Source organism: Myotis yumanensis, unplaced genomic scaffold (genome assembly GCF_028538775.1).
Source record: "Myotis yumanensis isolate MYYU_CA2020_CCGP unplaced genomic scaffold, mMyoYum1.0.hap1 SCAF_16, whole genome shotgun sequence".
Lineage (NCBI taxonomy): Eukaryota > Metazoa > Chordata > Mammalia > Chiroptera > Vespertilionidae > Myotis > Myotis yumanensis.
The window spans coordinates 3,214,909-3,235,019 of NW_027223767.1; the positions used below are offsets into that span (position 1 = coordinate 3,214,909).

Here is a 20,111-nt window from a genome sequence, read left to right on the forward strand (position 1 = left end):
AATAGTCACCCGAGGACATGTTTTTTATTGATTTGAGGGAGAGGGAGAGAGAGAAAGAAGCATTGATATGAGATGTAAGAGTGAAACATTGATTGTTGCCTTCCGTACCCACCCCAACTGGAAGGGGGGCGGTTAACCCACAACCTGGGGATGTGCCCTGACCAGGAATCAAACCAGTGACTTTTTGCTACACAGGGTGACACTTCAACCAACTGAGCCACGCTGGCCAGGCCTCTTCCTCATTCTTTTAAAAAAATATATTGTTACTGATTTCAGAGAGGAAGGGAGAGGGAGAGAAAGATAGAAACATCACTGATGAGAGAGAATCATTGCTTGGCTGCTTCCTGCACACCCCCTACTGGGGATTGAGCCTGCAACTCTGGCATGTGCCCTGACTGGAATCGAACTGTAACCTCCTGGTTTATAGGTCGATGCTCAACCACTGAGCCACACTGGCTAGATTCTGGCCGGGCTCCTCCTTATTCTTAATGTTTGCTGCCTGGAGACTGTGGGAGTGCTGGCAAATTCCTATGCAGAGGGGCCAAGCTCTTGAGTTAGGAAATGAGGGCTTCATTTGGCCCACATAGTGGGCGAAGATGCTCACCCAGGGTGCAGAGCAAATTCTGGGACCAAACTGTTCCTCTTTCCACTTGAGTTTCAATGGAAATTACACGTCTCTGCCTGCTTTGCACTTTTCACATGGCACGCAGGGAGCTGCCCTTCCTGAGCCGTTTGCATTTTGGCTTCTGAAGTTGACTCACTGCAGCCAGCTGTGTGGGCCGCCTCCGTGAAGCTGGTCAGACCATAGCAGTGTCTCTCCTTGTAACACTGCTGTTTTGTCTCCTGCCATATCTCATCTTCACTCCACACAGAACGGTCACTGTGTCCTCCTCAGGCCAGAGCCCTTCTGCGTGTTAGGGGTCTTTTGTTCAGAAGTCCCTCTTCAGGAGCACTGTTCATACTGCCATGGAACAGTCTGAGCATTTGGGAAAGAGGAGGATGCAGACCTACAAGTGCTTTAAACTCAAACCCAAGTAGCTGAGCGAGTGGAGTGTGAGCAAAATCAGTTTGGCATTCTGCAAAAAAAAGGTAAAATGAAAATGAGATAGAAAACAGTTATCCTGTTATGAAAACCATCTGTAAACATGGACCCTACTGTTTGCTTTTTAAAATTTTTTTAAAGATTTTTTTTCTTAATGATTTTTAGAGAGTGGGAAGGAGGAGAGGGGGAGAGAGAGAAAGAAACATCCATGTGAGAGCAAAACATTGATCAGCTGCCTCCTGTACCAGGGATTGAGCTTGTAACCAGGGCATGTGCCCTGACCGGGAGTCGAACCAGCAACCTTTTAGGTGCATGGGACAATGCCCAGTCAACGGAGTCACACCAGTAAGGGCTAGTGTTTGCTTTTAACAAAGGAAGCAAATGAATAAGCAGTTTGGTTCATTTGTATATGTAAGATTCTTTTGTGTTTTTTCCTCTGTTTGATTTGCGAAGAGAGTTTCCAGGAACTTTAATGTGAGATATGTATGCATCTCTAGAAAACACTTCATTGAAACAAACCCCCAAGGACAGCCCACTATGGGGAAAGTCACTTTATTCCACAGGCAAGGTGGGGCTCTGAGATTTGATAACAGACCTAGTTCCTTGTGGCACTGCTTCTGCTTGCTGTGTTGCCTCCGACTTTCCCTCCTTTATCTCATTTGTTCTAAGTCCAAAGGATCAGTGCTGCCTGTAAAAGCAACAGATGGCCGATTACCTGCTTCCGCGCTACATCTGCAAGCATTCACAGTTCTCAATTCCAATTATCCAAGTAGTATAGGCACAGGTTAAAAAATGAAATAGGACAAGGCCCTTGTGAAAGCGACTGCTGCTGCCTTCAACCTTGCTACTCCGAGTCCCTCTTCGCAAAGGTCACCACTTCATTAGCTTATTTTTTAGATAGACTTTGAGAGCAGTTTTTATACAGCAAAATTGAGCAGGAAGCACAGACTTCTCATGTCCTCCCAGCTCTCCCCAGTCTCCCCCGCCATCGAAATTCCTCACCAGAGTGGTACATTTGTAGCTGATGAACCTACGTTGACACATGATTACCCAGAGTCCACAGTTTACATCAGGGTTCACTCTTGGTGTTCTTGGGTTTGAACAAATATATAATGACATGTATCTATCTGTTCGGTATCATACAGAATAGTTGTAAGTACCCTAAAAATCTGTGCCCTGCTTGTTCATTCCTCCCTCCCCTCAAAGCCCTGGCAACCACTGATCTTTTTACTGTCTCTATAGCTTTGCCTTTTCTCCAGTGTCATATAGTTGGAATCATGTAGTACTTACCTTTTCGGACTGGCTTCTTTCACTTAGTAATAGGCATTTGAGTTTCTCTGTGTTTTTTCTTGGCTTGATAGCTTTTTTCTTTTTAGTGCCAAGTAATATTCCGTTGTCTGGATGTATTCACTCGCCTACTGAAGGACAGATCCCTTGGTTGCTTCCAACTTTTGATAGTTATGAATAAAGCTGCTATCAATATCCATGTGCAGGTTTTTGTGTGGATATAAGTTTCAACTCCTTTGGCTAAATGCCAAGGAGTGCAGTTGTTGGATTATGACAAGAGTGTGTTAATTGTAAGAAACTGCCAATCTGTCTTCCCAAGTGGTTGCACCATTAGGCATTCTGATCAGCAGAGTATGAGAATCCCTGTTGCTTCACATCCTCGCCAGCATTCGGTGCTGTCCGTGTTTGGGGTTTTAGCTATTCTAGTGGGTGTGCAGTGGCATCTCAGCATTGTTGTAATTTGCAAATCCCTAATGACATAGGATGTGGAGCACCTTTTTAAAAATATATATATATATTTTTATTGATTTCAGAGAAGGAGAGGGAGAGAGAGAGAAACATCCATGATGAGAGAGAATCATGGATTGGCTGCCTCCTGCAAGTCCCCCACTGGGGATCGAGCCCACAACCCGGGCATGTGCCCTTGTCTGGAACCAACCCTGGGACCTTTCAGTTTGCAGGCTGATGCTCTGTCCACTGAGCCAAACCGGCGAGGGCTGGAGCACCTTTTCAGAGGCTTATTTGCCATCTGTATGTCCTCTTTTCTTTAAAAAAAAAATATATATTTTATTGATTTTTTACAGAGAGGAAGGGAGAGGGATAGAGAGTTAGAAACATCGATGACAGAGAAACAGCGATTCAACTGCCTCCTGCACACTCCCTACTGGGTATGTGCCCGCAACTAAGGTACATGCCCTTGACCGGAATCAAACCTGGGACCCTTGAGTCCGCAGGCCGACGCTCTATCCACTGAGCCAAACCGGTTAGGGCTGTATGTCCTCTTTGGTGAGGTGTCTGTTCAGCTATTTTGCCCAGTTAAAAACTTTTTTACTTTTCAGTTACATTTGACACTAAATATTATATTAGTTTCAGATGTACAACATAGTGGCTAGACATTTATATAACTTATAAAGTGATCCCCTCCATAAGTCTAGTACCCACCTGCATTTTGTCCACTTTTAACCAGGTGGTTCATTTTCTTATGGTTGAGTTATTTGCATATTTTAGATAATAGTCTTTTTTCATATATGTCTTTTGCACATGTTTTCTCCCAGTCTGTGACTTGTCTTCTCATCCTCCTGACATTGCTCCTTTTTATTTTCAAATTTAGACATTTTGTTGACTCCTGCTATGATAGATGAGGATTTAACTCCACTTTTTACTTACACCCTCCCAATGTAATTTTATCACTGTTTTCAGTGACTTTCTTGGCTACCTCTTTTATTGTAGTAATGTACTTTATCTTTATTTCTTGTTTTGTCAACTGTATGTAGTATCTTTGACTCTCCATTTGTAAGATGAAGATGGATATTATTGTTACTACCCTTTCTACCAGCTTTCTCCACCTTGTCTTTTACCTCCAGTTTCTTTCATCTGTACTTTAACTTTTTTTGCTAGCAAGGATAATATCAAATATTCCATAAAATATCATGCATACTTTGTGTATAGGTCAATTTAAATAGTAGTAATGTTACTGTCACTACAGAGGTATCCTTCCCTGCAGAGTGAAGTCATGTGTCATGATTCTGTTAACTTTCTTATGCAGCTTCTTGTTTTTATGAGGTTTCTGTTTTCCCCACTATTTTTATTTTATCTTATTGAATACTATTTATTCAAGGTGTTCTTCTGCCAAAGGAACTTCCCTATGAGGCACTTTGTCCGCTGACCAGCCTGGACTTGTGTTCCTTCTGACTTGCTCCCTGGGTATTATGATGAGACTTCCCCTGACTGCGTTCCTCTTAGAGCGTCACTGCTTCCTGGACCAGCCTCTTCCTCATGGTTTGCTTTCTGGTTTTACAGGAGCATGTCCCCAAATAACTTCCTCAGAAAGGCTGTTGGCAGTTCAATGTTTTGTGCCGTTACGTGTTTTAAAATGTATTTTCCACCTTGATGAGCGATTTATAGTTAAGTTGAGTATAGAATTCTAGATTGAAAATCATTTTCCCTCAGAACTTTGAAGGCCTTTGCTTTATTGCCTTCTAGAGCTCAATATTGCTAATGAATGATGATGGCCAGTCTCATTATCAGTCCACAACCCTTCCCCAAACTTTTATTCATTCTTGATGTTCTGAAACTTTATTAAAGATGTATCCATCTCCATGAGGGTCTTTTTCATTTATTTGCTTAACATGAATTCTGAACTCATGGTCTTCAACTTTGGGGAATTTTCTTATGTCAGTTCTTTGATAATTTCCTTCATTCTGTTTCCATTGGTCTGTATTTCTGGAATTTCTGTTAAGTGATTGTTTGATCTGCTGGATTGAACCTTTGTATTTATCTTTTCTATTTCCATCTTGTTTTCTTTGGTTCTACAAAAAGTTTGCATCCCATCCCTTCTGTTGAATCTTTTAATTTGACAAACTTATTTAAAATGTTTGAAAGCTTTCTCTTGTATTATCTTTATTCTTTTTCATAGGACCCTTACCTTGTTTTAATAGATGTATATCACCTTGAATCTCAATCAGTGAGACCTTCATTGAGCACCCCGTATAAATCAGCCTCCAACCCTTCGCTGCCAGGCTCTCTGTTCTCCAGGACCTTTGCACATTCTGTTTACTTTTTCTTAGCCTTCCATTTTCCCTTTTATTTAGTTTTAAGTATTTGGGGGATAATTCATTTATGCTTATCAAGTACGTAGTTTGATATTCACATGTTGCTCAGAGAGGTCCACAGAAGAGTTAATTTGGGAGTTATCAGTATATAGGTGTTATTTAAGATTATTGAGTAGAATCACCAGGAAAATATTTGTAATAAGAGAAGCAAAATGCACAGGATGTAGACCCGAGGAATTCTAATATGTAGTGAGAGGAGGAGGGACAAGCAAAGGAGATGGACAGAGGGTAGCTGCTGGGTTAAGAGAAAAACCAAGACAATGTGACATCAGAGGCATGTTTCCAAAAGGAAGAAATTGTTCTAACTGCTGAGAGGATGAACAATATCCATTGTATTGGACCGCATGGGGGTCATTGATGACCTCAGCAGGCAGTACAATGGGAGTGGGCAGGGGAGTGAGTGAGAGCGGAAGACATGAGGACAACCAGTGAACATAAGTCTTTGGAGGATTCTGCTATGAGGGGGAAGAGGGAAATTAGGTATTAGTTAGAGGAAGATGTGGATTTTAGGGTGTGTGTGTGTGTTTAATTGGCAGGAATTAAGCTTGTTTAAGTGCCAGTCAGAATGATACAATGGAAAGGGAATGATATTTCAACAAGTCACAAGTGTACTGGGCACATTGAGGACACTGGCTAGAGGTAAATGGGTGTGATAGAGAGCGAAATAAACCCAAAGTTGAAAAAGGTTGGGTATGTTGATTAGAGATTATATGTGACTTTGAAAGCCAAGGGAAGAAGTTTAACATTGGTGCAGCAGATGAAAAGAAATGTGTACAGGTTCTTGAACAGAAAAATGAATGAGTTATATAAGGGATTTGACCCAGAATATCTCAAAGGTGGGAGAGTGATTCAGAAATGTAGACAGAGGACCTGGACTAGATTTATCATGAAAGAAAAGGAAAAATATGGAATCATTTCCAAAAATAGTTCGTAGGTTTTAGTAACGGACTGGTTAGTTGCAAAAAGGAAGGGGGAAGGAAGGTTTAAATATGTTTTTAGGGTTCCTTGAATAGGGGAACCTAAAAAATGATTAGTGCCACTATCAGACATGATTAAAAAGAATGAAGGGAAGAAGGAATGGATACTTAAAGTTAGCTGCCACTGAAAAGTTGAGAAGGCTGATAATTAAGGGGGGAAATTAGGTTTGACCATACAGAAATTATTGGAACTTTTTGAGAAAAAAATTTATGCAGAGTGATAATGAAGACATATCCTAATAGTTTAGACTCAGAATGAGCAAGTTCTCTTGTGTCTAGGAGACAAGGCAGCAATCGTGTGGTATGTGAAGATGGTGAACTTCATTTATATCTCCCACCAAGAAGTACTCTGTGAATTCTTGTTGAATAAATGAAGGATTGATCATTTATTTCAGAAAGTCACCCTTCATCAGTGCATATTAGACAGAAGACCTACCAAAGAAAAACCTCAGTAGCTTATTCTTTGGGTAAGAGGAGGACATTAAAAAGGGCCTGAAAATATTTTATTTCAATTCATAAAAATCACTATTTAAAAGTGTCACCTGTTTTATGGTTTAAACTAGAGGCCCGGAGCATGAAATTCGTGCATGGTCTGGGTCCCTAGGCCTGGCTGGAGGTCAGGGCTGATCAGGGCCTTCTGGCTGCCAGCTGGGGCCTTCCTTTCCTGGCTGCCAGCTGCCGGCCAGGGCCTTCCTTCATTCCACGCCGCCCTCTGGTGGTCAGCGCACATCATAGTGAGGAATCGGACTCCTGGTCTTCCGGTCCAACTCCCGTGGGAACAGTTTGCATATTAGCCATATATATATGATCATGCTATTGTTATTTTCGAATGTGCTTTATGTTCTCTGAAAAGATTTCTTTTTACCATACCTTTATCTCTCTGTATATTGTTATGGTAGGATTTTTCACTCCTGTTTTTTTAAAATTCATTGTATAAATGTAACTGTAAAATAAAGAAGCAGGAAAATTACTCAAAGTCCAACCTATTTAATACTCACGTGTTCTCAATATTATATGTTCTTTCCTAGGGTGTGTCTCTATGACTACATAGTTTGGTGCATCTGTGATTAACTGCACTATAATATAAATTTCCATTTGGCCTTTAAAAATGTAACATATCAAACAATTTTTTAACAATAAATTATCATGTTGGGTGGAGCTTGCTTTTATTTTCACGTCTTGCATCAGACAGCCAGCCTCAGTAGGAATAAGTGCTGATCTGATATGAGGATGGGAAGGAGACAGAAGTCCGGTTCCCTCGGCCCTGGGCTTCCCACCACTCTGCTGGCACTCTTGCCATGGAGTACTGTGTTAGTAGCATGCCCAGTTTCAGGGCTCCGGATGTGTTGTTCAGCAGTGAGGCTGCTTGAAAGAGACTGAGGGTAGAGCCCTGCTGATTGATTGCATCATGGGCTGTAGCACCGCCACCGCTTTACTCTTACCCAGCAGTGTCCATGACGAGGTGTGTCGGGGGCAGAATTAGGCCCAAAGTGGGGCAGTGAGCAGCCAAGTACCAACCTTAGTTTGGTCTGATGATGAATTTTAACAACTCTCTAAACTTTACCTCTGCTATTTGCAGTTTCTGATATTATGTGTACAGAGATGGGAAAAATCTTTTAGAAAATCTAAAACAATTATACTGAGAAGAAAGAACAGATGTAGTAAAAAAGTTCAACTAGATTATGTGTTTTTAATCCACAACTGGATATGTTTCATAAATGTACTTTGGTTTGTTGTAAAAAAAATTATTCCTAGTAATTTAAATAAAGTTAACTAACACCTAAGTGGAGAACAAACTAAGATTTGGCAGCTAAAGGCAGGAGTTAAACTGTCACTGGAAATGATGACAGAGTTCATCTCTCTTATTTTAGTTCTTCCCATCGTCAAAACCAGTAATTGAAAAGGAACCTTAATTTTCGTAGCATTATTAGGCATGGCAAATACCTCTGTGATCATCAGTCCTGTACTCTCAGTTTTGCCTGGTCTGATTATAGTTGTGGTGAAACTTTAATTATCTTTCTGTTTTCATTATGGTCCTGGCCAAGATTACTTCACCTTAGGGGACTGTTGTTACTAAAACATTTTATTGCTTAGTGATTTTAGTCTTTCTGTAACAAGAACAATTAGCCCCGGCTGGGTGGCTCGGTTGGTTGGAACATCATTTCATACATCAAAAGGTTGTGGGTTCTATCCCTGGTCAGCACCCATACTGGAGGCAACCGATCCATTGTTTCTCTCTCACATCACACTCTCTGCCTATCTGTCTGTCTTTCTCTCTCCGTACCTCCCTTCCTCCCTCCCTCCCTAAAATCAATAAACATATCCTCAAGTGAGGATTAAAAAAGAATAATTAAATAAATCTTCTTTTTGTTGTTGCATATCGGGTAGGTTGCAAGTGAGTCATCTGGACACCTGAAGCATGAGATGTGTATTGTAGTACTCTTAGCTTTGAGGAACTTAATTTGAAAAGTTACTATAAAAACCATAGTTTTCTGGTATATTATTATGGCAGTGTAGCCATTATTATGTCAAAGTTTTAAAAGCACTCATATGTCAGAGAGTTAGCAACAATGCTGTCATCACCGCAGATTTCAAGACGCTTCGATATGGATATGCGGTACCTCATGCCTGAGTAAGTGTAGGTGGTGGGTTTAGAGCTACTGTGCCGTGTTGGATTCTGCTTCTGCCTGAGCAGCCCGGAGCTGCCGCCAGCCTGAGGCTGCATCCCTGCCCCAGCCTTTCCTACACTGTAGAGGCCGAGAGACTGGTGGCCTCCAGCCCAAGGACGTGCTTGCGTAAGGCACAGCCAGCAGCCGTAACATCCAGTGGCCTTGGAGTTTGTGAAACAGGTTCATTGACATTTAACCTCTAAGGTGGGTTTCATTTCTAGATCATACGACAGTGATGTCTGGGGTTTCACCCCTACAATTTTTTTCAACATTGTCTTTAATAATAGTATAAATGAAAGCTTAAATATAGGATGGATGAAAATTTCAAAATGATTATAGTGTCGAAGTCTAGATGAAAATAAAAGATAATTCCTTACATTTCCCATTATAAGTTCTAAATTCCATATCATTTCCATATTATATAAATCCCTTTAACATTTAAAGCTGTACCTTAGAGATAGATGATATGCCCCTATCCCATGTGTTCTTGTTTATGGATACAGACGAGCACACCATTTCCACTTACGTTAAAAGCAATAGGTCATTGGATCAAATCAGTCTTTCATTGGATTATTTATGTCTTTTGATTTCTTAGTTTGTGCTCGGTCTGGATATATTAATGATTAATTTTTAAGTATTTATTGAAAAATTCATATGAAAGTTTGTTTTGTTGAAAGACTGTTGTTCATTGGTCAAGGTTATCAATTCAGATAGGTTATCAAGGTTGCAACTTAAAGAAAACCCAATGCAAGGTGACTTCTATGAAGGGTATTTGTTGGGTTGTGTAATTGGAAGGCCAGCCATAGGACATGCCTGAGGGTTGATTGAGTTAGCAAACCCACAGTGCTGCCACGAGGGTGTGCCCATGCCTTGAACCACCAACTATGGCTGGGATGGGATTGTTTTGAGTCACTTCCCCTCAAGTAGGGGGCTGTGGGAGGAGGTACAGAAACCCCAGTCAGAACTGGGTGGTTATCTAGAGGAGGAGGAAGTGGATGGAGGGCGACAGCTTCCTGTTTGCCGCGCCACGCAGGTTGAAGTGGCTTGGGCTTCATTTATAAAGTGCTTGCTTTGTTTCATTGATTTCTACTTTTGTCTCTAGGGACTGTGACAACAACCAAACGGACAGGCATTCCAGCTCCTCGAGAACTTTCGGCAGCTATCTCAAGAGAGAGAACTGTGCCACGTGGTCCCACCAACCCAAAGAAATCGGTGTCTAGTCCAACTTCTTCCAGCACACCCACCCCTACCAAGCACCAGAGGACCACTTCCACAAGACCCAGGCCAGAGAATGAAGGCGGAGAAAAGGCTGTGCTCGAGTCCCAAGTTCGGGAGCTTTTGGCAGAGGCCAAAGCAAAAGATAGTGAAATTAACAGGCTTCGAAGTGAACTAAAGAAATGCAGGGAGAAAAGGACTCTGAACACTGCAGGAACCGACACTTTGGACCCAAAGGTGGATGGAACATCAGTCTCAGCAGGTGACTCTGAACCGTTGATACAAGCTCTTGAGGAGAAGAACAAGAATTTCCAGAAAGAGCTTGCCGATCTAGAGGAAGAAAACCGGGCCTTGAAGGAGAAACTGAGTTATTTTGAGCATTCACCAAATTCAGAAGGGGGGTCCAGTCACACTGCCGAGAGCAGCTGTCCAACATCCCTCACCCAAGAGTCAAGCTTCGGAAGCCCAACTGGGAATCAGGTGTCAGGTGAAGCAGATGAATATAAAAAACACACCCCCCAAAGCGCATTGCGGACGTCGGGCTCTTCAAGTAGCGATGTTACCAAAGCTTCTTTGTCACCGGATGCCTCCGATTTTGAGCACATCACAGCGGACACCCCCTCTCGGCCCCTGTCTTCCACGAGCAACCCCTTTAGGAGTTCGAAATGTTCTACCACTGGGAGTTCCCCTAACAACGCGAGTGAACTGTCCCTGGCCTCCCTTACGGAGAAGATACAAAAGATGGAAGAAAACCATCATAGCACAGCAGAAGAACTGCAGGCTACTTTACAGGAATTATCAGACCAGCAACAAATGGTGCAGGAATTGACAGCTGAAAATGAGAAGCTGGTGGATGAGAAGACGATTTTGGAAACTTCCTTTCATCAGCATCGAGAGAGGGCAGAGCAGCTCAGTCATGAGAATGAGAAGCTGATAAATCTCTTACAAGAGCGAGTGAAGAAGGAGGAGCCCGGCACGCAAGAAGGAAAGGTCCTGGAGCTGGAGCAGAAGTGCACAGAAATCCTGGAGCAGGGCCGCTGCGAAAGGGAGAAACTGCTCAGCATTCAGCAGCAGCTGACCTGCAGCCTGCGGAAGGTTGAGGAGGAAAATCAAGGGGCTTTAGAGATGATCCAACACCTGAAGGAAGAGAACGAAAAACTGAACGGGTTTCTAGAACTGGAACGGCAGAAGAGTAATGTGATGGCCCAAACTCTGGAAGAGTGTACAGTTACCTTGGAAGGGCTGAAGATTGAAAATGGGTCTTTGAAGGCTTATTTGGAGAATGAGAAGCAAAAAGCTATAGAGACCAGTTCTATGGGGCAGACGGCAGAGGGCTGTGAAATTCAAGAAATGTTGAAAGTAGCTCGAGCTGAGAAAGATCAGCTGGAACTGTCTTGCACTGAGCTCAAACAAGAATTACTAAAGGCACATGGTGAAATTAAACATGTTTCAAGTCTACTAGCCAAGGTAAGGAGATACCTCTTTATCAGTGTTTGCTCATCCTTAATTAACATTTCCCTCCTTGATCTTTAAATTCAAAGAGCACAGAGAATCTTTTGCTTAGTCATGTTCATCCTGTTAGATTCCAGAAAGCTTGGAGATACAAAAATGAAACACCCCCAGTTTCTGACTATCGGCAGTTCCAAATGTGGCGGGGATATAGTGAATCAAATCCATCAGTGTGGTGCAGGGGTAAAGGACAGCCCAGAGTTGTGTGCCAAGGAGGAACACCCAGAATATGTGGGGTAAAGGAGGGTAGTGCAGGAGGACTTTTTGAAAGAAGTGACAGTAAGCTGAGTCTTGAAGAATGAGTGAGAGTGTCTGGCCAGTGTGGCTCAGTGGTTGAGCATCCACCCATGAACCAAGAGGTCACTGGTTCAGTTCCCGGTCAGGGCACATGCCTGTGTTGTGTTGCAGGCACAATCCCCAGTAAGGGGTGTGCAGGAGGCAGCTGATCAGTGATTCTCTCTCCTCATCGATGTTTCCATGTCTCTATCCCACGCCTTTCCTCTCTCTCTAAAAATCAATAAAAACAACAAAGAAGAATGAGTGAGAGTTATCCAGGTCTGTCAGCATGCCTGGGATGCTTGTAACAGAAAATTAAAGTCACCCCAAATTTCCCCACCAAGTAATAATGTAACCAGTATTTTGGTATTTTCTTGATATATGTTATGTGTTTTTCCCATAAGTTAAAAATTTTTTTTGAAGAATCACCTTGTACACATTGTTAACTTTTAAAAATGTAACATTTTTCTGAGCATATTGTCATTATCATTCTTTGATACATTATTTTAAAGACCAGATAGTATTCTATGCTGTAAATATTTTGTATGTACTTTACTACTGGCCTGTTGTTGAATGTTTGTGTTCTTTTCCAGTCTTTTGATACTGTAAATACATATTTTATATCTCTCATTATTTCCTTAGGAAAAATTCCTGGACAGTGACTTCCTGTTTCAGAGAATGACCCTTTTAAAACCTTTTAATACATTTAGCCAGATTGCCCTGCAGACACATGACCCCAGGCTGTCCCCCCTGCAGATCAGGAGAGTGCTTATTCCCCAACAGTTGACATCAAGTTGGTGTCACATAGAGTTTCTTTTACGTGTATCAAGACCCTAGGTGTGTGCTTTTGTGCTGTCCTGTGTGTACAGGGACACTGATCTGTAGTTGCAGTGAAGCTGTAACTGGTACTAGTCTTTCCGCCCCTTTCTCTTACCATCGGAAAGTAAAACCCAGTCCTCCTAGGCACATTGAAAGCTTATTTAATCCACCAGCAGCCACAGATTCTAATGATGAGGCAGAAGGGAATAGGGACACTTGTGGCACAAAACTGTAATGAAGGATAGAAAGTGCTGACGGGGAGGAGGAAAGCCTGTGTCCTCGCGACTTGGCCAACGGTTAATTCTGTGGCCTGGGCAGGCCCCTTTCCATTGTACAGTGTTGATGGGAAGGGTGATAGTGGAAGGATTCTGGCCTTGTTTCTTATTTAAAGGGAGTGCTTTCAACATTTTGTCATTAAGGATGTCTGTTGGGGCATTCGCTGTATACCTTTTATTGAGTTATGCAAGTGTTTGGCTAAGAAAGTTTTGTGTTTTTTTTAAAAGGATGGATATTGAATTTTTCTACATCTACTGTAGATCTTATGCATTTGTAAGATCTATGCTGTAGATCTTGGACATCTACTATGATCTTATAGTTTTTATGTAATCAAAATGTTTTTTCTTCTTTAATTTGTTAAGGAGGTGTGAATAATAATAACAGATTTTCTTTTTTTTTAATCCTCACCTGAGGATATGTTTTCAAATTGATTTTTAGAGCGAGAGAAAGGGAGAGACAAGACAGAAAAAGAGCGAGAGAGAGAGAGAGAGAGAGAGGTGAGAGAAACATCAATCAGTTGCCTCCCATTCGTGCCCCAAACGGGGATTGAACCCACAATCTAGGTATGTGCCCTGAGCAGGAATTGAACCTTCCACCTTTTGGTGTAGGGTACGATGCTCCAACCAACTGACCCACACGGCCAGGGCTACAATAACAGATTTTCTAATGTAGTCTAGTGTTAAATCATCTTTGCACAGCTGGGTTCAGTTCTGATTCTTCAGTTCTCAATGGCTTCACTTGATTTTTTGCATAGAACTTTCAGCTATAACTCAAAGTGACTGTCCTATTCGTCAGCACTAGACTGCTTGGTGATGAGCAGCTGTTACCTGGAGCTCTGCATTTATCCACTGTAATTCTCAAGAAGGTGAATACTCTGAGAAAGGAGCAAAGTAACCTATTTACAAAGAGGAAGAAAGGCAATGCCAAGCCGTCCCATAATCTAATAGATTTAGTAAATCTGTATATGTTTCCAGTTTAGTGACTCAGCTATTGTTCGGAGAGCCTCTGAAAAGCCTTAAAACGTACATTTTTCCTCCCAGTATGGTTGGGTCTAAAATTTGTATGAATCCTTATACAAAATTCATAAAATATTTAAAATAATTGTGTGAATGTTTTGTAGGCTTTCTCTTGCTCTCATTGCTAATATCGCCATTCTTTTCAGCTTTTCTGATACCCACATGTACAACATGCCTTTGTACACCTTTGAGGAGGGGCCAATTCCACAGAATCCTGAGGTCTGAACCTCCCAGCCAGCCAGCAGCATTCAGGAGCCTGGGGTTATTGTTTCTCCAGACTCTAATGCAATTAGGGTTACATTTTTTAGCTTTCAAGTTTTCAGTCCTTTATGGTCTTGATTTCAAGTTAGAGAATTTTTACAAGACTTGAAACCTAGAAGTTTTAAAAGAAAATACTGATTTTCACCCCTCTGCCCTGAGATTGAAAGCTTATCGGTGGTATAGCCTTAGAAATTTAGTTCTTTCTACAGAAACTCAGTGTCTCTTCTAGAGGAGTAAGGAGATTACACACTTGCTGTGAGGGGTCAGGGAAAACTAGAGGTGAAATGATGATTAACTAATTGCAAGAGCTACTAGATCCATACTATAAGTTATAACAGTTTAGGTTTACTACATGCATCCTTTATTGTGTCTGAATCTCAGCATAAAATGATTAAAGAACTATGAGGATTTCCCAGTTAGGTAGTTGCTTCGTGAAAGAAATAGTTTTTCCTTATACTTGGGGATGTGGTTTAATGGTAATTTTACAGGTGAAAAGATGGTAAAAATTTGGAAAAGGAAGTCATTAGGTGAATGAATGGATATCCTAAGTAATAAAAGGTTAATATGCAAATTGTCCCCTCGACCAGGAGTTCAACTAGGAGTTAGACCAGGGGCAGGGCTGGCCAACCAACCCCCTATGGCTCCTCCCCCCTGGCTGGCCCCACCCATGATTGGCCCTGATCGGGGGCGGGGCCAGCTGGCCAACCTTCAGCATCCCCTTCCCCCAGCTGGCCCCAGCCCAATCGAGCCTCACCTGTGCACAAATTCGTGCACGGGGCCTCTAGTAGGAAAAGAAAATACATATTGCATATTTTATAAATACTATCTCTCTTTTAATAATGGGAGAATTTTAATTTATGTGTCAGTAGGTAAAATGTTCCACATTTCTATTCTCATTGGGCCAAACTAGAGTAGCCACTGACAAATTCTAGAGTAGAATTTGAGAGAAGGTGTGGCAAGTAGATGATTCTGTAGGCATGATTGCAGAACAGGACTTCTTGAAGGGCTGAGACCTGAGAACCTGGCTTAAATACAGGTGATCTATGAGGAGGATGCCAGGTGAAGCTTTGGATTGTGAGACACAAGAACCTCCTAGTGTCAGTTGCCTAAGCAAACCGGCATTCACTTCGCTCCCGTAATCAGAAGTCCAGGAGGTAGGCAGTTGGTAGCTGTGGTCAGGGGCTGCCTGATGTCAGGACCCTGGGCTGGCAGCTCTGCGATTCTCTCCGCCTTCCTGCCAAGGGAGCAGGGAGCACAGCATCTTCAGCATCTCGTCCTCACAGTCCTGGCGGACAGGAGGCGTGGCAGGAGCCCCCGCAGCAACTCCCTTTATATGTGGTCAGAACTGGGTCACACACCTTCCCCCATCCACCCTCCTTGAAATCATAAGATCACGTCCTGACTCTTGAACAAAATTGGGATTCTCTGTAAGAAAAAAGGGAGAATGGCTTTTGGTAGGGAAGAGCGCCATTTGCCTCAGCCTCCGACAGAACTCCCTCCACATGTTCACTGTTCCCCACCCCTGTTCATTCTCCACAAATGCTCACAGAGATCTCCTATGTGTGTAACACCTGCACAGTTCCCCTTTGCACCAAACACTCCACCCAATGTGCGAAGCCCTGTGTTGCCTTCTGCTTACACCTCCAGCCTGGGCCCAGCCACGCCAAGTTCTTGTCCTAACTCGCATCAGATGAAGGAAGTGGGGGCTCTCTCTGCCAAAAGTGTTCTTGCTTCTCTCTTTGCTTCCCTAACCCCCTCCCCATTCTTCACTTGCCTGGTCCTGTCTTAAGCTTTAGGTCTCAACTATAGTGTCCCTGCTTTAGAGAGGCCTTCAGCTCTGTGGGGTCATTGTCTCATGGCCTGAACAGCCAGCATGTCTGCATCAGCTCGGATCACTTGTGTGAAGCCCCCTGCCCATCCCCATCCCCTCAGAGGAGTTCAGAGTGTTGGTGGATCTCTTTGGTAGAGTTGAGGGGAACTTACGGATCACTTCCCTATGAATCATGGACTGGATACTATTGGAAAAGTTGGTTAAGATTGAGTTGTTTAAGCTGAAAACCTGAACATTTCAGTTATCTTCAGTTGAGACACTTCCCCCCCATTCTCTCCAGTACATTTGGCTGACAATCATGTCAGCTCCTGGTGAAACAGCTTATGACTTCATGCTGGGAAGAAAGCATGTAAGAAACATATAAACAGAGCCTGTTTTCCTGTTCTCCCACGCAAGTCAAGAGAAGGCATGTTGAGGCAGCTTAGGGAAGGCCTGCAGGCTCCTCAGCTGGAAGCCTTCGAGGTGGGCAGTTGCCCCAGGAAATGTCCCAGGCCTCAGCCTGAAGTCTGCTGTGCAGCAGGAGCTAAAGCTTAAGAAGAATCAACTATAGAACCAGAAAGCCCATTCCTCCTTTATTAGGTCAGCTGTGCCATCACGTGACCCAGAATACATGGCAGTCACGTGTTGGCACAACTGTTGGATCGCTCCTCTGGTAGGGCTCTACTCTTGAACCCAGGTGAAGAGGGACGGGAGCTCAACCTGAGGGTTTGACAGTGAGAGATCCGATGTTTGAGTAAGGGTGGGTTTGCTAGTAGGACCAGAATCACAGAATCTGTGCTTCAACTCCCTGGTCTTCCATGTAGCTCATAAGAGGAGGCGGGGCTGCTTCCCGCATGGGCCCAATGTCACTTCTCCCCTTCTGGGTTTCCCTGACTGATCCCCTTTCCTTCTGAGGGCCCTAGTTTTCTCTTTACACCTATTAATACCTTCCATGAAGTCAGACCTGAATACCATTCTCTTTCTTTAACTTGTGGGACTTATCTCTGAAGCCTGGTGTCACCCTAGCATTTAGGTTGAGAAACCCTCAAGAGGCCTCCCAGAAAGTCTACAGCAGAGGTCCTCAAACTTTTTAAACAGGGGGCCAGTTCACTGTCCCTCAGACATTCCACACATGCGCACTGCGGGCCCAGGGCCAATCGGCTGCTAAGCAGGACAGGCAGCGGCAGCAAAAACACCGGGCGGGCCGAATAAATGTTTTTAGCGGGCCGCAGTTTGAAGACCCCTAGTCTACACCATGGGTTCAGGTGGCTCACTCTTCGAGAGGGTGTGAGCTTGTCAGGGTGGGAGGACAGAGAGTCTGGAGGGGCAGGGGGGCTAGTGCAGTCCCCGTATGGAGGGGAGTGTTCCACCAGGAAAGATGGTGTCTGTGAGCCGTGTGGGAGAGGGACTCAGCAGGGGACCCTGGTGGCTGTCCCTTCAGCTCTCTCAGGAGTATTGCAATTTAAACTCTGGCAGTCTGGCTCCAGGTTCCCACCCTTAGTCATTCTCATGAAATACAGTAGCTTTCAAACTTATGACAGCAACCTACAATGACATGTATTGTGACACAGAAACACACCTTATAATTGAAACAAGTTTCACAGAAAATACTCACCCTTAACGTAGGCAATGTACTCTGGTTCTTTCCCATGTTGCACTCCCTCTTATTCTCTCTCTCCTTCCCTTTCTTTTTTATTCTTCCCACAACCTCCCAAGAAAAACAGTGCAATACTTCCTTTCACTGTTCGTTCATTTGTCAGATAATTCATTAGGGCTGACCATAGGGATAGAAAGGTGAAGAAAGCATACAGGGCCCTGTCTCCAGAGAGTGTACAGCCAGAAGGTTTGCACATGAAATACATTTGGAAAAACCATATTGTATATGGAAACCCCTCCAAATGTAGGAAAAAATCTGTTAGGTATCAATCAGGCTTACAATACCTGGTAAATATACAACTATTTGGTAATAGAAATTGAAAGACTATAGAAGAGGGACAGTTCATAATAATAAAATAATTAGTATATTCAGACAGTGGAATGCTGTGCAGCATTTGCAGTAATGACCTAGAGCAATGTATATCAGTATGAATATATCTCAAATACAAGTTATAAAAGCATAATAAACATAGTATAATACAGGGAAAAAACACATTACCATATAATATAATGCAGTATAATACAGCACACTGTGAAAGCATAGTATACTATAACATCATTTGTGTAAAAATTTTATGTATAAAAACCAGGGAAGGAATGACCACACACCAATTTTAGAATAATGCATATTGCTCTCTAGGGTGGGAGAAAGTTGAGGTCTTAACAAATCTTTTTAAAGTAAAAAGATTTAATAAATGTTGGCAGAATTTCACCATTGTTAAGTCTGTGTGGTTATCTCATCACTTTTGGTGCTTTTCTGCACATTAAATGTTTAATGATTAAAAATTGAAAAGGTAAAATGAGTTTCTGTGCTGTGCCACTTTTCTTTGTCTGGTGCCTGCACATTTCTATGTTCTGTGCCTTCAACTGGTGTTCTCTGTGACATTAATGTTGTATAACTCTAAGAGAAACCACTGTAGCCACAAGTATTTGATGGTGAAAGAGATTTGGGGATGTCAGGATTTAGGTTGTTGTTCCTGGCTTCCCAGCAGGCGGCGCTGCTCCACAGCAGATATGAGGTAAGGCAGCTGCCCCAGCCTCCCAGTGTGAAGCGCTGCTTTACCCAGATGCCTGAAAGGAGGATATCTAAGTATGCGCAGCTTTCTTTATGTTGGAAGAAAGGGGTACAGAATCCACCCATTTGTCCTTGTGTATGTATCACATTTCTCTGCGTATTTATAGCCTTGGCTGTGTCTGTGCTGCCAGGTGTGGCATGTGCCAAGCGCTTTCTCTGCTGTTGTGTTGAGGAGCCTAATGCTAATGTGTAGAGAACTTTTTCCTGTTACATTGACCAGGGAACTTTCCTTTTATTTTAGGTGGAGAAGGATTATTCTTACTTGAAGGAGATATGTGATCATCAAGCGGAACAGCTGAGCAGAACCAGCCTAAAACTACAAGAGAAAGCATCAGAGAGTGATGCAGAGATTAAAGACATGAAGGAAACCATATTTGAATTGGAAGATCAGGTGGAACAGCATCGAGCTGTCAAGTTACATAATAATCAACTCATCAGTGAGCTAGAAAGTAAGTGAAATCAAGCCCTGATGAAATGTCGATCAGGAGTGGGTAGGATATAAAAGAAACCAGCAGCAGTGGGTAACTGGGAGATGGTATGTAAGAATGTTTATGAAAAGCCTTTCTTTTGAGTGTTCTATAATATCCTAAGAAGAATGGCAATTAAAAAGACAGAATAGTTAATCTCTTAAACTAAGTTGAAAACTGGGTGATGTAGAAGAAAAGATTGTTGTACGTGAGTCAACAGTGTGGGGTGTTAGGTATACTGTGTGTGAGCCACACTGCTGAACACACTTGTCAGGCATAACAATGTGTCCTCTTTCAGGATTGATGGCTAAAAAGGTGGGTGACAGATGGTCAGAGTATCTGAACAGTGTGTGCTCTTGGTGTCAGAAAACACTTTCAGCATGTGTCCTATTGATGGTAGGATATCAAATAACTGAAAAGGTGGCCATTTTGTCACTGAAGAGGCACTAGTATATGGCTTATTGACAAAGTCATTGTCTGCTTTGAATAGGGAAAGACATGTTTAAAAGTGATCAGTCAAATATTGCCTGCTTTGTCCAGATTAAGTCTTATCAAATAATCTCATTTAATGTGTTTTGCTTTTGTAACAAAAGAATTAATGCATAGATTTTTTAGTGACACTAACCATTGCTAAAAATAGCATAGGTCAAACTGATCATTCATGGAATCCATATTTGTGAGTTCACCCACTTGGCAAAAGTTATTTGTAACTTCAAAATCAGAGTTTGCGACACCTTCACGGTCATTTGCAGACATGCGCAGGGCAGTGAAAAATTTGAGTCTCCCAAAGTGCACCCCAGCTCAGGTTGAACTTGGTGACACCTTCTCATTTCACCTCTCCCACTGTAAACAAGTCTTTTTCATGGTTTACTTTGTGCCATGATTTTTGCATTTTTGTGCTTTTTGTTGGTGATTTCACTGTTTG

At 42.6% G+C, this 20,111-nt stretch overlaps 1 protein-coding gene across 9 annotated transcripts in view; it reads left to right on the top strand.

The window, feature by feature from the left end:
- SPECC1 (sperm antigen with calponin homology and coiled-coil domains 1) overlaps positions 1 to 20,111 on the top strand; it is a 227,888-nt gene that overhangs the window by 125,568 nt on the left and 82,209 nt on the right. For all 9 annotated transcript variants that reach the window (XR_011468485.1, XR_011468486.1, XM_070395183.1 and 6 more), the window contains 2 exons: positions 9,909 to 11,488; positions 18,961 to 19,168. Coding sequence is in view for 7 of the 9 variants with exons in the window: in XM_070395183.1 (XP_070251284.1) it covers positions 9,909 to 11,488; positions 18,961 to 19,168 (1,788 nt within the window). In the remaining 2 variants the exon portion in view is untranslated. The remainder of the gene's footprint in view (positions 1 to 9,908; positions 11,489 to 18,960; positions 19,169 to 20,111) is intronic.